This window comes from Mesoplodon mirus (assembly GCF_964341445.2).
Source record: "Mesoplodon mirus genome assembly, chromosome: 15".
Classification (NCBI taxonomy): Eukaryota; Metazoa; Chordata; class Mammalia; order Artiodactyla; family Ziphiidae; genus Mesoplodon; species Mesoplodon mirus.
Genome location: NC_138991.1, coordinates 5809616 through 5825257, shown reverse-complemented (window position 1 = coordinate 5825257; position 15642 = coordinate 5809616). Strand labels below are relative to the sequence as shown.

General features: G+C 53.2%; 1 protein-coding gene across 1 annotated transcript in view; it reads right to left on the bottom strand.

Moving 5' to 3' along the window:
• Positions 1-15642, bottom strand: part of BMP7 (bone morphogenetic protein 7) — a 90066-nt gene that overhangs the window by 50013 nt on the left and 24411 nt on the right. The window contains exon 2 of the mRNA XM_082643371.1: positions 6768-6960. Coding sequence (XP_082499497.1) covers positions 6768-6960 — 193 coding nt within the window. The remainder of the gene's footprint in view (positions 1-6767; positions 6961-15642) is intronic.

Sequence of the window (15642 nt, the reverse complement as noted above, 5' to 3'; positions counted from 1 at the left end):
GGAGCTTGGGGGCCTGGGCTAGAAGAAACCTCTCCCCTTCTCTCTCCTGGGTGCGTAAGACGGCCCACAGGGGAGGGAGAAGAGAGAGCTCAGCCACCTGTTCTCAGACCTGGCTACACAGAGAATCACCCGGGAGTTCAGAAAATACTGAGGCCCAGCCACACCCCAGACCCTGATGTAGCCAGAGTCGGAAAAGCGCCCCCCAGGTGATTCTAATGCACAGCCAAGGGTGAGGACCACAGCTGGGGACTCACAGTCGCCCTGTTTGAGCCTGTTTTCTCCAGGGAAGGAAATCCGTACAAGCAAGAAGCACCAGGGTGCTGCCATGGCCAGGAACACGAGCCCTGGAGTCTAAGAGACCTGAGGCTAAGTCCCGCCTCTGCCCCATTTGAGCTGTGAGATCTCAGGTAAGTTAATTCCCCTCTGAGCCGGTCTCTACACCTGTAAAATGGGGATATCAAGCCTTCACAGGGGACATGGGTTCGAGCCCTGGTCCGGGAAGATCCCACATGCTGCGGAGCAACTAAGCCCGTGTGCCACAACTACTGAGCCTGCGCGCCTAGAACCCGTGCTCTGCAACTAGAGAAGCCGCCGCAGTGAGAAGCCCGTGCACCGCAACAAGGAGCGGCCCCCACTCGCCACAGCTAGAGAAAGCCCGCGCACAGCAACGAAGACCCGACACAGCCAAAAATAACTAAATAAAATAAATAAATCTATTAAAAAAAAAAAAGCAGTCTCGTTACCAAGTCCTTCACCTTTATCTGATGCGACAAAGACTTGGGAAGGGTCCAATGACCTGCCGCCCTGAGGCCACCCTGGGGCATGGGGACCACAATGTCCCCACAATGGGAGGCCCTGTCCACCCGGCACCTTCTCACCCGCTTCTGTGCATCGCATCCCCTGGGAGCTTGTCAGAAACACAGAAGCTCAGGCTGCAACCCAGCCACCTGACTTGGAACCTGCGTTTTCATCTGATGCCGGAGGAGCCGTGTCACTGAGCTGAGCTTTTAAAGGGCGAGGATGGCCCTGGGCTTGGGTCAGGGAAGGTCTGGATGAAGCTTCCTTCTCGAGGGAAGGCAGGAGCTGCAGCTGGCGTGCAAGTTCCTGGAGGGTGGGGACACTGGCTGAGGAGACCCGTGGCACCTCCTCTGTGCAGGGAGCTGGGAGCCCTGGGGCGGGGCTGCTGGCGGGGCTGCAGGTTACAAGGTCCCCACGTGGGCAGCACGGGCACAGCGCTGGCCTCCACCCTCCTCAATGCCCGCGGCTGACTTGGGGTGAAGGGAACTGGCGATCAGCCCCTCAGCCCCCCTCCCACTCCGGCCCGTCACAGGGACAGCTCCCTCTCCCTCAGAGTGACTCAGGCTACGGCTGATCCAATCTTGGCCCCAGAGACCACTCTGAGGTCACCCTCCTGGCAGCCAAGGTCCCTGAGACAGATCGAGGGACAGTTTTTATCCAGCTGTCAACTTCATCTTGACCTTGGCAGTGACTGACTCCCTGCAAGTGGGTTCTGCTGGCCCGCGGGCCCCAGGGTGTCTCACTGACCAGCTGGACCCCCTAGCGGTGGGGCAGCCCTATAGGGAGAAAGCGTGGACCTGCGAGGAGAGGGCCGGGGCGGGGTGAGGCTGGAAAACGCCCAGCCTGAGTTCCACAAATGAAGCCCGTTAGCTTGCAGGACGCCCACCTCAAACAGCCTCATCTTGAGCTGGAACCGGAGTTAGAGCCAAGGGGGACAGAAGTGGGACCAGCTCCTGGAAGCCGAGCCTCGACTGGCCAGCCCCTAACCCAGGGTTCCGAAAAGGAGGGCAAGACTCCAATCCCTTCGCCGCCCCCCACCCTCCCCAGCAAGGCCACTGGAGCCAAGGCCACCATCCCCAGACCTGCCTCTCGGCCCCCGCTCACCCCACAGCCGGCCAAGGGCGGCCTCTCCAGCTGCAAGTGGAGCCCAAAGGCCGTGGAAGGCCTCCAGCTCGGCTCGTTATCGGAATTTAATCTGGATTCCAAGAGATCAAGAGGAGTCTGTGGAAAGTGGCTGCCACAGGGGGAGTGATGCTGAGGCCGACCCAAAGCCAGCTAAGCCCCGGCACGCCCAGGGCTTTCCTGGAGCTCAGGCAGAGGCTCGCCAGATGTCCCAGCTCCGAGCTCTGTGCAGCTGGGCGGTCGGTGTCAGGGAGGCCACGGCTCCCTTAGCAGAGGGAGCAGGGGGCCACACAGCAGGGCGGCGGGGGCGGGATCAGGACTCCTCTCGGGGTCAGATGAGCCAAAGGCCTTCTGCTTGAAGAGGATGTGTGGCCCAGGCTGTGGAAATGCAAACAAGCACTCCACCTCCAAGCAAGCTTAGGCCTCCACCCCCATCAGAAACGGCGAAATTAAGGGATTTATCATAGAGGGCAAAGGCAGTACCACCACCCAGACCTGGAGCCCTTCATTTTCCTAAGCAGGTCTCTGCATTCCCCGTGATGGTGGTGGTGATGGTGAGGATGGTGGTGATGGTGGCAGTGATGGTGATGATTCTAATGCTGGTAAACCTTTATTGAGAGCTTACTATGTTCTAAGTAAGTATGTTAATTCCCTTTATCCTCACCACAGCCCTGGGAGGTAGATTCAGTTATTATCCCCATTGTATAGAGGAGGAAACTGAGGCTCTGAGGGGTTACTACTTCCCAAGGTCACACTGGTACATAATGTTGGGATGCGAATCTACACTCTTAAAAGCTGGGTTATCCCACCTGGGGAATAACATAATAGGATCATTTTGCTTTTGGATTCAAAAACAGAACCTACCCAGAAAAAAAAATCAGTAATTTTTTGGAAAAAATGTCAACCTTTTAACTCTTGGAGAATGAGGGCCTTGCTTCCTCCTTTCACGTATAGATAGGGGACTTCCCTGGTGGCGCAGTGGTTAAGAATCCGCCTGCCAAGGCAGGGGACATGGGTTGGGCCCTGGTCCAGGAAGATCCCACATGCTGCGGAGCAAACTAGAGAAAGCCCTCGCACAGCAACGGAGACCCGGCGCAGCCAAAAATAAATAAATAAATAAATAAATAAATAAATAAAGTATAGATAGGAAGTTTAGAAATCTAAAGCAAGCAGCCCCTTCCTGCCCTCCCGCTGCCTCTCGGTCCACTCTCTGCTCTGCTTTATACTTTGCACCTGCCATGTCCTCCTGCGTCTCCTCCTCTCTTTGAATGTGACCTCCTCGAGGGCTCAGACTGGGGTCTGGTCACGTCCACCATCGCCCAGCACAGCAGGTACTCAAACATTTGCTGAGGGGAGACTCGGTCTCCCAGCAAAGCCCAAAGCCCCCTGAGGCAGGAATTCCCAACGCTGGCCTGAGCGTCCCCAGAGATGGCCTGTGGCCAAGCTGCTCTTCGGGGCAACCTGCCACGCCGGCCACAGAGCCACTGACAGCTGTCCTGTCCCGCCTGTCCCTCTTCCAACCGCAGTGACTCAGGCCTTCTCCCCTCCCAGGGCCTCTGGATCCACCCCATGGAGCTAAGGCAGGGCCGAGGAGGCAACCACTTCAAACTGTTACGGGACCAGTGCCCACGAAGTCAGAAGGTTGACACAGGCAGGAGGTTGAGGGGCTGCCGGCAGGCGCTAGGGAAGCCAAAGGCTTGTGTTTCTTCTAAGTGAGGACGCAGTGGCTCACACCTGCCCCAGCATCATCATCTCCCTTCTGTCCTTCTAACAAACATGCTTGTCTCCACCTTAGGACGGTGGCCCTTGCGGCTCCCCTGAGATACTCTCCCCGCACCTCATTTCCGTTCCTTCTAGTCCTTCCAATATCCCCAGCTCAACAGGCCGTCAAGGACCACCAGTCACCTTATCTGGCCAGTGGGCCTATTTATTTGCTTATTTGTTGACTGCCCGTCTTCACCCCCTATTATGGATGGAATTGTATCTCCTAGAAAGATGCGCTCAAGTCCTACCCCTGGTGTCTCTGAATGTGACCTAATTTGGAAATAGGGTCTTTATGAATATAATTAGTTAAGTAATAAAAAGTCATGCTGGAACAGGGCGGCCCCTAAGCCAAGATGACTGGTCTCCTTATCAGAAGAGGAGAGAGGCACACAGAGAGGATGCCAGAGCCGTGTGACAACGGAGGTGGAGATGGGAGCGGCGCAGCTGAGCGCCAGGAACGCAATCGACGGCCAGCACCAGAAGCTGGAAGAGGCAGGAAGGAACCTCCCCTGCAAATTTCAGAAGGAGCACAGCCCCGCTGACACCCTGATTTCAGACTTCCGGCCCCCAGCACTGTCAGAGAGCACATTTCTATTGTTTCAAGCCACCCAGTGTGTGGTGCTTCGTGAGGGCAGGAAACCGGTACACCCCTCACACAGAGTTGAGACGAGGTCCCTGCACCCGTGAGCCGGGCTGGTTTATCCCAGCGGTTTAGCAGCAGTGGTTGCATAAGCAAATGGCTAGGCTCCCACGGGTCTCTCCAAATGCAGCGGCCTCTGCGCAGCCCACCAGCCCCGCGAGGGAGGCACGTGCATGCCACGCCCGTCTCGCCCGCTACTGGGTCTCCACTGCTCTTCCCAGTGCGTGGAGTGGAGCGGGCACGCACAGCAGGCGTGGGGCCGAGGGGTGGGGTGCCCCTCGCATCAAGGGCGGGGCCTGAGGATGCTCCAGACACGAAGCAAGCTCCCACGCACGTGAGGGAGGGGCCCACATCAGCAGCATCCCAGCTGACCCCAGAGACCACCGGCCAGGGAGGGCGAATGCCTTCCTGCGTGGAGAACTTGGGGGAAGAGCTGCACAGGTGACACCAGCCAACCGTTCCTGTCCTGCTCAGCCAAAGCCCATCGGGGCAGCTACATTCCTGAGGTTAAACCTCTGGATGGAGGTTTCTGAGGCGGGTTTGGGGAGCCTGCCAGGAGGCCCTGGGGTGTGAGCAGGGCTTGGCTTTTGCACAAGTGGACCGATCGAGTGCTACTGACAAATAGCCTCTGGGTACCTGCCTCGCCCCCAGTTAGTCAACCTTCACGAGAAAAAAGTCAAACATGTGCTCTTGTTCAAGAGTCTCGGGGGATCTGTCAGAGTACAGAGCAAACATATGTTACCCTGGTGGACTGAACTCAATGCTTCTTATTGAAATTGGGTCTGGGGACCAGGGTCCAGCCCACCAGGGTGAAGTGGGGCACCTGAGTGCCTTTAGTAAGATTCGGAGGTGATTGCCAAGGCTGTCTGCTGCCCGCCCCCACTTCCGAGCCACACCCACATTCCAGAAAGGTACCATCCCCTCAGGGAGGGTCTGCCATCCTCTCTAGCAGGGGAGCAGTACAGGGCAATGCATTCCAGCGGGGGCTCTAAAATGCAAATTTAATCCACACTGAGATGCCACGTGTCACCCATCAGACAAAGATCAAAACAGTCCAACAAGAGCCCCTGCTGGGGAGCACATGGGGCCACAGGCCCCCTCTCTGTGGCTAGCAGAAGTATAAATTGACATAACCTCCGAAGGGAGCAGTTCAGCAAAATCTATCAGAGTCACCAATGTATGTGCCCCCGGACCCCACAATTCTATTTCTAGAACTATATCCGACTGATAGACAAGCACACGTGTTATACGCCCCACCCACACCGTCTATAATTCGGAAAAATTAAGAATCCACCTTGTGCCCGCAGGAAACTGGCTAAGTACCTTAGAGCACAACCCACACGATTGGAGACGTGTGGTGGTGAAAAGAACAAGGATGCCCCCTGGGAAGGGACATGGAAGGATGGTCAAGGTTTACTGTCAAGATGGTCAAGGTTTAGTGATAGAAGTAGGTGCAGGAGAGACTCTATGACGAGATACCATTTGTGAAAAGATTTAAATGCACACATATATTTGCTGATTTGAGACAACGCAAGAAACTGGGGGCAGAGGCAGTTAACGAAGGCAAAACACTGGAAACTCTCAAGAAAAGCTTGGTTTTCTTAGTATTTAAGATGACCTTCCAAATGACAGTGCTTGCCAAGCCAGGTGCTGAGAGTCACTATGTCCCCAAATGTGCTACGAGGTCCCCTTTCCCGCTGAAGACGCTAGGACAGCCCAGCCGAAGGGGGCGTCCACGCCACCTTTCTTCCGTTATGAGGAGTGGCAGGCGGTGCCGGTGGCAGTAAAAGTCCGACAGCCCGCGATGTCCAAAAACCCAGCCACCAGGCAGCACCACCTCGGGACTGCAGGATGTCCCTGTTAGAAGTTCCAGCCCATTCTCTTAGCCTTCTCACCTCTCAGAGGACTTTGAAACGAAATGGAAGGGTCTCAAGAAATTAAAGTCCTTCAACACAAGCTTTTGGTTCCTGACCTCAAGATTCCTGGAAGGCTGAGAGTTCTCTGCCTGTTTATTTTTGATTTGGGGATTTTTATCCCCTAGCATTTTATTACAAATGGCCACTTTCACTGGTGGCCTGACATCACATGCTGGGTTTCAGTGATGGATGGGAGAGAGGCAGACCGTCAGAAACGCTTCTCCTCTTCCTCATTCCCTCCAAACACAGGCTGACCCAGACAACCCATAATTACCCGCGGGGGCCACCCAATCCCAGGCTCACCTGGCTGTTCCCTATTCCTAACTCGATCTGCTGACGGTGATAGTTTTAAGAGGTGGAGACATACACCATACACCATCTCTAAAAAAAGATACTCCATCCAGGGCACGTGGCTGGTGCTCCACGGGGGGAGCGGTCATGACCAGTCTGGTCGCATCCTCTAGCCACCAGCTCCTCTGTAGCTGAAGAAGCTCAGGACCTCTCCCAGGCACCAGTACAGCACCCACCTGCCCAAGTGTTCCTGCAGCACCTGGTAAACGCTGATCCGGAACGTCTCGTTACTGAAGTGTTCCCGGATGTGGTCCTTGTAGATCCGGAATTCGGCTGCAGTCACCGCTTCCCCTTCTGGGATCTTGGAAAGATCAAACCGGAACTCCCGGTGGTGGTAGCGTGGGTGGAAGAACTCTTTGTCGTGTTCCACTGGAAAGGGGAGAAAACACACATCGGCACCAAAAGCTCATTAGTGACTGGGGTTCACTCTCCCAGCTCAGAGCCCAAGCATCTTGCCTAAGCTCGATGGAGACTTGCCCAGAGCCGGTGACCCCTGGTGATGACTGCCCGTTCCAGGCTGCTCTGCAGCAGACTACAGGTCACAGGCTCAGACCCCATGGTCACCTTGGACAATAAGAACAATGAACTCTGCATCAACTTGCTGGGGAGAGTGGGGTACCGACCAAGTCATCCCAGAGGCCCTGGACAGGCTTGGGTTCCGGGGACTCAGGCCTGGGCTCAAATCCAGACTCAGCCACTACCTAGCTGGGTGGGCTTGGACAAGTGCCAGGTAAGCTATCCGGACCTCAGTTTCCTTATCTGAAAAATGGGAATAATAATCCTCCTTCATGGGTTGTTGTGAGAGTTAAGTGATCTAAGTCATATATATAGCTTAACCACTGGAAGGGATGGATAGCTGTGAGCTACAGTGTAAACAGCAACCTTACTATGCCTGTCATGGGTTACCTTAGGCCAGTGGTGCTCAGCCCTGGCTGCATGTGGGAATCACCGTGGGAACTTTGAGAAAACATTGATGCCCTAGCCCAGTGGGGGCTGGTAAATGTTTAATAACTGGCTCTCTAGGACCCGATCTGTGGTGTTTGCCAATTTTCATCTTGGAAGATTTCAAGCTACCAAAGTGAAGTCACTGAGGACAGTGGTGGGCAGACGGGCACAAAGTGGGCTCCAGCACCCTGCCCCTCTCGGAACCGAATGAATCATTATCTTTGGGGAGGGGGCCCAGAAACCTGTACTTTTTAAAGCACCCCAGTTGTCTCTAATAGCAGCCAGGGTTTACAAGCACAGCCTTAGACAAAAAGCAGAAAAAGAGGTGAATGGCAGCGTCTTGGCAGGGAGAGTGGGGGGTCTGGAAAAGGACTTCAGGACAAAACAAGGTAAAGGGACCAAGCTCTTCTCCCTTATGCCAGCAGTGATACTAGACTAAGCCATTATGTCCACTTCATAGACGGCGAACACCAAGATGGGAATAAGTCCAAGAACAATGCTTGTGGGAGTGGGCCCCTGGTTCCCAAGGATCATGCATCCTTTGGACTAACATGGAGCAGCAAGAAGGTGAGCATCATCTGTGTTGCAAAGATGCAGGATGGCCAAGCCCAGGCGGGCCTGCAGCATCTGCAGATACCCTTCATTTCCTGGGAAATACAGCCCAATCTCCACTTGCTGCCTCGGGGGTGGGGAACCAGAGAGACAGGGAGGGAGAGTGCAACCAGCTTGGCCAGAAGGGAGGAGAAACATGACCAGCGAGCTTCAGCTTTCTGAGCTTGAAAGCCCTCAGGCTGGGTGGGTTAGGGCTGCCCCAGGTACAAGCAGGACGTGAATGCGTGAATGCCTTTGAGGAAGGAGGTTGACAGCACTGGCAGCCCAAAGGCCCTTTAAAAAACCAAAAATCTGTTTTAAACCTTCATAATATGACTGGCCCAGGGCATTTCCACTTTGATTTATGGAGAAGATGAGGAGGCTGGGTCTACTGCGGCAGCCTCTACGAAGTGCCACCCACTGGGGATCAAGTGAGCCTCGGGAGGGGACCCCAGGGCAAGGGGGCCTCTGTCACTAGGGAAATGACCCGGGCCAGTCTTGGTCACCCTTCTAGCTCATTCAGCCCTCATGTCACCCTAGGAGGTGAGCCCAATGCCGCGTTGGTAGGGGGAGGGGTGCACCTGAGACCCAAGAGGCGTGGTGTGGCCTCCCAGGGTCGGGGAGCTGGGGCTCAAACCGAGGTCCCACCCACCCCGAGGCCTTAACCACACATCTCAGTGGCAGCGCTGACAGCTCAGCAAGGGGAGTTCCTTTGCGTGTCTGTCAGAACGTTTTCACTGCATTACAACATACGTGTTGTACGTGCACAACCACAGGGGTGCAGTTCAGTGAACCGTCACAGTGAATCCACCGTGGGACCTTCTCCCAGATCAAGAAACAGAACATCACCAGTGCCCCCTTCCTCTCCCCCCAGCTTCTCAAACCAGAGGTTAGTTCTGCTTGTTTCTGAACATTTTAAACAGGGGATAATACAGTATCTATTCTTCTGTGCCAGGCTTCTTTCCCTCAACGGCGTCTGTGCGATTCGTCCACATTGCTGTGGACGTTCATGCCTCCGCGTTGCTGCATAATATTCCACAGTTCAACGACAGCCCTGTTCTCGGATCCATCCTACAGGACACGGGCATTTGGGTAGTTTCCAGTTTGGGGCTCTGAGAGCAGTGCTGCTGTGCACAGCCAGGCACCCGTGCCGCCGGGGGGCGGGCACACCCAGAGCGGAGCTGTGCATGTGTGCTAACACGCCCGAGCACTTGTATGTACGGGGGGTGGGGGCGATGGAAGAAGACAAGTCTGTCCTGTCAAAGACGCGGGCACGGTCTGGGGATAACTCCTGTTCTCCTCGGGTACTTTTCTGCAGGGGACTCTGGGTGGGGGGCTGAGGGGAGGTGACAGCTCCTGGAGAGAATCCCTGCGCCCCAGCGAGCAGCCGGAGGGTGCACCCCTGACCCCCCACCCCTGAGCTCGCTCGCAGTGCACTCAGCCGCGTCGCCCCCAGCCCCAGCACCCCACCCAAGCCAAGGTCACCAGAGACCACCCACAACCAAATGGAAAGGACACCCTATGGTCACCATTTTGCTGGACCTCCAGGGAGCAGCAGCCAACACATGGCTCTTCCAGCCCCGGCAAACCTTGCCTTTCTGCAGTGCCCTTCACTGTGAACACTTAGCTGTCTCCCGCCCACCCCACCCCATCCTTCTGGCCACTCCTTGAAACATCCCCTTAGATATTTCCATTTACAGGAGTTGACATGCAGCTAAGGAATATCAGGAGTGGCCCCCCACGCTGACAGACTACACAGACACAGTCTCCATTTCCAACCGTCTTCCCTTCTCCCTCAGCGGAGCCAAACCCCCAAAGGCCAGAAAGAACCCCTGAGGTGTGTGATGCTTCAATATTCAGCGAGCAAGCCTGCTTCGTGCCACTGTGCACAGGAGCCTTGGGCACAGTGCCTGGGACTCAGCGAGACCCCAACAGACCCCGGTCCCCCTGCTCCCAGCGCAGGGACAGACCATGCCTCACCACAGCTCCTACTGGCAACAACAGCCACCAACCCAAGCAGAGAATGGGACAGTGGACCCCCGATTTACAAGTGAAGATGGCTGAAGAACCCAGAAGTGCAAAAAGGCACGTGCTCCGTGACGGTTCTCGCATTGAGCACTCTTGGTCATCACGTGATGGATCCAGGCGAGGCAGGATTGAGCCCTATTTGACAGATGAGGAAACTGAAGCTCAGGGAGGAAAGGTAACTTGCCCAAGGCCACAAGTTAGGTGAGTGCCTGAGCTCCGAAACCCCACTCTTGACCTTTACACTCCCTGGAGCCGGGTGGCCTGAGTTCAGACCTCAGCTGAGCGCCGCTTGTGGTCTTGGCCCAGTTACTTAACCTCTGTGCGTGTCCCCTTCCTCCAGGGACATAACACTGGTCCCTTCTCATAGGGAAGATCACAGGAGGCGGCGCTTACAACAGTGCCTGGCAAATGGGAAGTAATTTGCATTGGTCATTTTTATAGGGCCTCTCAAACAATGAGCTGTAAGAGTGACAGTCAGTACAGAAAAAATAATATGTGCGTGTGGGTATTTACATAGTTCAGCTATGATAACTTTATTTGAAAAAAATTACAATAGATCGAACAGAAAAGAAATGTTTGGATAAGCATGACATCAACACAGGTACAATCACTAAAGTCACAGGCAATGAAGAAAGAAAACACTGATATATAATCACAAATATAGTTTGTTGCAGCAGGTGTATATGTAACTTTTTTTAACTGTGTAAGATAAAACGTACCTTAACTGCTAAGACAGTTAAGATATCAGGGTTAAAAGGTTTCTTTTTTAAAAAAAGATAAATGGATAAAGTGTCCAACTAAATTTCTTGCAAACATTTACAGGCTCTTTGGCATGGCTTCCTAAGTGAATTTCTTTCATTAATCATTTTAAGACAATGAGAGGCATGAACCATGTCATTATTCTGTTCTTCCTGAAACCTACATAATCTTGTGATTTGTCAAAGAAAAAACAGTCATTTTTTAAAAGAAGAGCAGCAACTCATTCAAAGTTCAAAGCAAATCCCAAATCTCCTCTTCCCAAGGTTTCCATTTTATATGGAAACCGCTCCACCGTGTGGAATCTACACCATTTCAGTCTCAAGATGGCATAACAGTCACCACTAAAGCAGATGGAAACATGCATGTATTTTAGGGAGAAAACTGTCTTCACACTTTGTTGTTGTTACTTTGTTGTTACATTACTGTAGTTGATAACCCCAGACTCGAGTTTTAAAATAAATGTCTAGAGTGATATCTCCCTGAGCCCATTAAGGAAAGCAACCTAAGGAAACCCAGAACCTAGGAAACCAGCTTTTTCTCCCACTGCCCTTTATATTCTAGAACACCACTGACTGAGAGAATTCACAGGAATGAACAAAGGACTTTCATCTCCAAAAGATTAAAAAAGTCCAAACCTCTGAGACCAAAAGCTAAGTCCAGGGCTTCCCTGGTGGCACAGTGGTTGAGAGTCCGCCTGCCGATGCAGGGGACACAGGTTCGTGCCCCGGTCCGGGAAGATCCCACATGCCGCGGAGCGGCTGGGCCCGTGAGCCATGGCCGCTGAGCCTGCGCATCCGGAGCCTGTGCTCCGCAATGGGAGAGGCCACAACAGTGAGAGGCCCGTGTACCGCAAAAAAAAAAAAAAAAGCTAAGTCCAAAGAAAATAGATTCCAGAAAAACCATCCTGACAGTAACCAGCTTCACAAGACTGTCCCCAAAGCCGATTCTGGTGTCCTTCTTTTACAAAAGCCTGAAATAATAACCCCAAAGCTGGCCCTGGGAGGGCAAATTTTGGGCTGGAGGGTGCCAATAAAGGGTAGAGGCAGGTGGAACAGGAGGCCACTGACCTGGGTATCCCCTCTCATGACCCTCTGACATGTCAGGCAAGACCTCTGCCCCACATACAGGTCAAGCCTGATCCCCAAGCATCACCCAAGAGCGTTTGCCTCCTCTCAGCACCTAGGGTTTCTCCTCCCATTTACAGTCACACGATATGTACAAGTGTGTCCGTCACTAAGTTAGGGTCCTCTGCACAAGTGGATTACGATAACCAAAGGCAGCTTGCCATGCAGACTCGCAGAGGGCAGCAGGCATTTAAAGGGTACCTAAGTGGGGCTTCCCTGGTGGCGCAGTGGTTAAGAATCCGCCTGCCAGTGCAGGGGACCCGGGTTCGAGCCCTGGTCTGGGAAGACCCCACATGCCGTGGACCAACTAAGCCCGTGAGCCACAACAACTGAGCCCACGTGCTGCAACTACTGAAGCCCGCGCACCTAGAGCCTGTGCTCTGCAGCAATGAGAAGCCTGCAGACCGCAACGAAGAGCAGCCCCTGCTTTCCACAACTAGAGAAAGCCCGGAGCAGCAACGAAGACCCAATGCAGCCAAAAATAAATAAAATTAAAAATAAAATAAATAAAGGGTACCTAGGTGGAGGTTTCCAGAGCCATGCTTTATAGAACTGTATTTAACACCCTAAAAATTAGGGGTATGCCCCCCGATATACACATACTGATGTGCATACATGATAATACACAAAGAAAAATGAATACAATAAATTCTTATACACATGAGAAAAGAGCTATAGAAGATGCAATATTTCTCCTGCTCCCTAAGGGTTCATTCCGTGCTGAGGCACAGCTCACTGTGACGTCACAGTAGGTGCCACGTTCACGCCATCTCTTCCTCTTGGAGAGCTTCATTGTGGCTCTTGCAGTCAAGCCAAATGGTCCCAAGGGAGCTGCCATCTTGTCCCATGACCTACTTCTCCAGAGTTGAGGGATGGGAGGGAACAAGCCCCAAGCTGGGCCAAACACAAGATTGCTTTTATTTTTACTGGCACCTGGTGGGAAAGAGCCCTGTTTGTTTTCTCTGCCTTAAACCCTAAGGATGTAATGTGGCACCCTGGGCAGCCACACACCACCGCCGCGCAGAGAAAGCTGGCCGGTGAGAAAGAAGACTCCAGGCAAGCAGGACAGAGCTCAGAATTAAGGGGGAATAAGCCTTCCAGGCTCGACCCCCTGGCCTGGTGTTCCCATCCTTCCTAAGTCTGAGGTTTCAGCTCTTCTAATTTGTGAGTCACGTGGAGACCCTTCAGACAAGTCCCGTGTAAGCTAATTAGAGTCAGGTTGCTGTCCTTTGCAACCAAGGCAGTTCTGAGCAAAACAATCGAGCCCAATTATATACACACCCAGAAATGGATGGGCAGGAGACACACCCAGGTAACAGTGGGGATGTCCAGGTGACCATGTGCCGTGAAAGCTGCTTTCTTCAGACGTGGATAATTTCCAAGCATAAGATGACCCCCTGACCGAGCTCTGGGAACAGGGGCAATGACGTCTCGATCGTGTGCCTCCAGCACCCCGCCCAGCCTGAGGCTTAGTAGGGCTCCATTCGTCCATTGGATTCAATATATTACTTCGCATCATCCTCTACTAGTCTTTAAGTCAACTATTTTATTGATAACATGCACGCAGTAAAGCACACAGATCCTACGTGTTCAGGAAGTCTGGTGAAATTTCTCAATGCAAACGCACCCAGAGCAGGACACGGCACATTCGTTACTAGCACCAAAGACAGCCCCCCGGGCCCCTCCCCAACACCAGCCCCGTGTCAACCCCAAAGGTGACCATCATCCGAACACCCAACACCACAGACTCACTGTGCCTGCCTGGGGCTTCCCCTTCTGCCTGTGCTTCCTTCACTTCACTGCGTCCGCGCGCACCCTCTGTGGCTATGCGGAGCGGTCATTCACTCATTTCCACTGCCGTATTGGACCCCATTGTATGAATAGGCCACTGCTGATTTTTCTATGGGCATTTGGGGAGTTTCCAGTTTGGGACTCTTACAAAGCGGGCTACAATGAACATCCTTCCTTTTGGTGACCACAATTCTATTGGGGAAACACCTTGAAGCAGGACTGGGGATGGACAGAAGTCAAAGACTGGTCAAGGGCAAAAGCAGTTTGAAGAAGGGAAATCGAGAAGGGCTCCCCAGTGCTGGCTAGGAATGCCTCGTGGGCAATAATGATGCCAGTGGTGGATATAAGCACAGGAGGAAGAACTCCACAGGTGAAGGAGGAGGCAAGAAAACACGTGTGGATGCAGAAAGCTGAACCTGAGGTGACCTGTGGGAAATCCAAGTGGGAAATTTGACTGGGCAGTTGAATGTCCAGTTGGGGGCTGGTGAATTGCACGTATGCATCTAGTCTTGTGGGAAAAATGCACATCCAATGAGAAAGATGAGCACCGCCTCGGACCACTACTTGGGGGCTGTGGTGGGAGATGGAAAACACGACCACCGCAAGACCTCGGTCCAGGGGAAGGAACAGGACCAGAGACACAGGCAAGATAAGATGACCAGATGGTAGCCAGAGTCAGATAACAGGGATGGGGAGACCGCGCACGGGATTTGATCGTCGGCTGCTTAGAGACCCCAGGAAGGGGTAATGGTGGAGACAGCCGTGCAGAAAAGGCAAAAAGAGCAAGACCATGGCCAGTTGCAGAGGACAGACATTTGCATCGTGGAGGGGGGACTGTCAGCCCGCACAAAGCTGCCTTCATTCCCTTCTTGAGCCGGTCTCCCGTCCACGGCTAGGAAGGCCTGACAAATAGTAGCAAGTTAATGGCCCAGCTAGCTGTTCCTTCCAAAATTTCATGGTTTTTAGAAAAAGCTTAGTTAACTTTCCAGACTCTGCGGTCCTCTCACTGTCCCCAAAAGATGCCGCCAAACTATGAGAGAGGACTAACTATTTTATAAGCAAAGTGACACTTTCCAAGTAAAAACTGCAAGTCCAGCATTAGAAGTCTGCTCTTGACTCAGCGTCCCGTTTCCCTGAGCTCAGACTGGACCACGAGCTCCAGTTATGGGCTGGGAGCAGACCCCTGAACGCCTTTCACGAGGCTCTGAGAACCGACCAAAGTCCAAAATATAACCAGAAACGAGAGCTGAGTTTTCAAAGACCCTTGACTTCTTAGGATCCTGTGGCCCAGCATCCGCCCACCCTGATTTCACTCTGAAACTTTCACCCCAGGCTCCGTCCTGTCCTACGGGGATACAATTCATCCAGAAGGTTCTGGCACACGCCAGAATGCACTGGAGCTGACGTTACCAAGGCTGCTGCCGCTCGGCGATTTATGGCTCTGCAGCTCCAGGGACGTGAAATTTGATGATGGCTCTTCATTCGTTCCAAGATTTACACGGCAAGATTAAGGAGCTTGAAAAAGCCGCCAGAGGCATGCCATAAATTGGGCGTCCTAGAGAACTGAAGAGACATACCGATGACCCTAACAGGATAATGTTCTCTTAATAACATGAGCGTTGATACACTGTGCTGCTCTTACAGAAGAAGGGAGACGGTCCTAAACAGAGAGAAGAGGAAAACTGCATCAAAGTCTAACATGATAAACACTGCCAAGAACATATTTCGGTGTCTCCTCACCCCCACTGTATTCATTCTACAAGTATTTCTTGACCGCCCGCTCTGGGGGAAAGAGCCCTCTGTGGACCTGCTA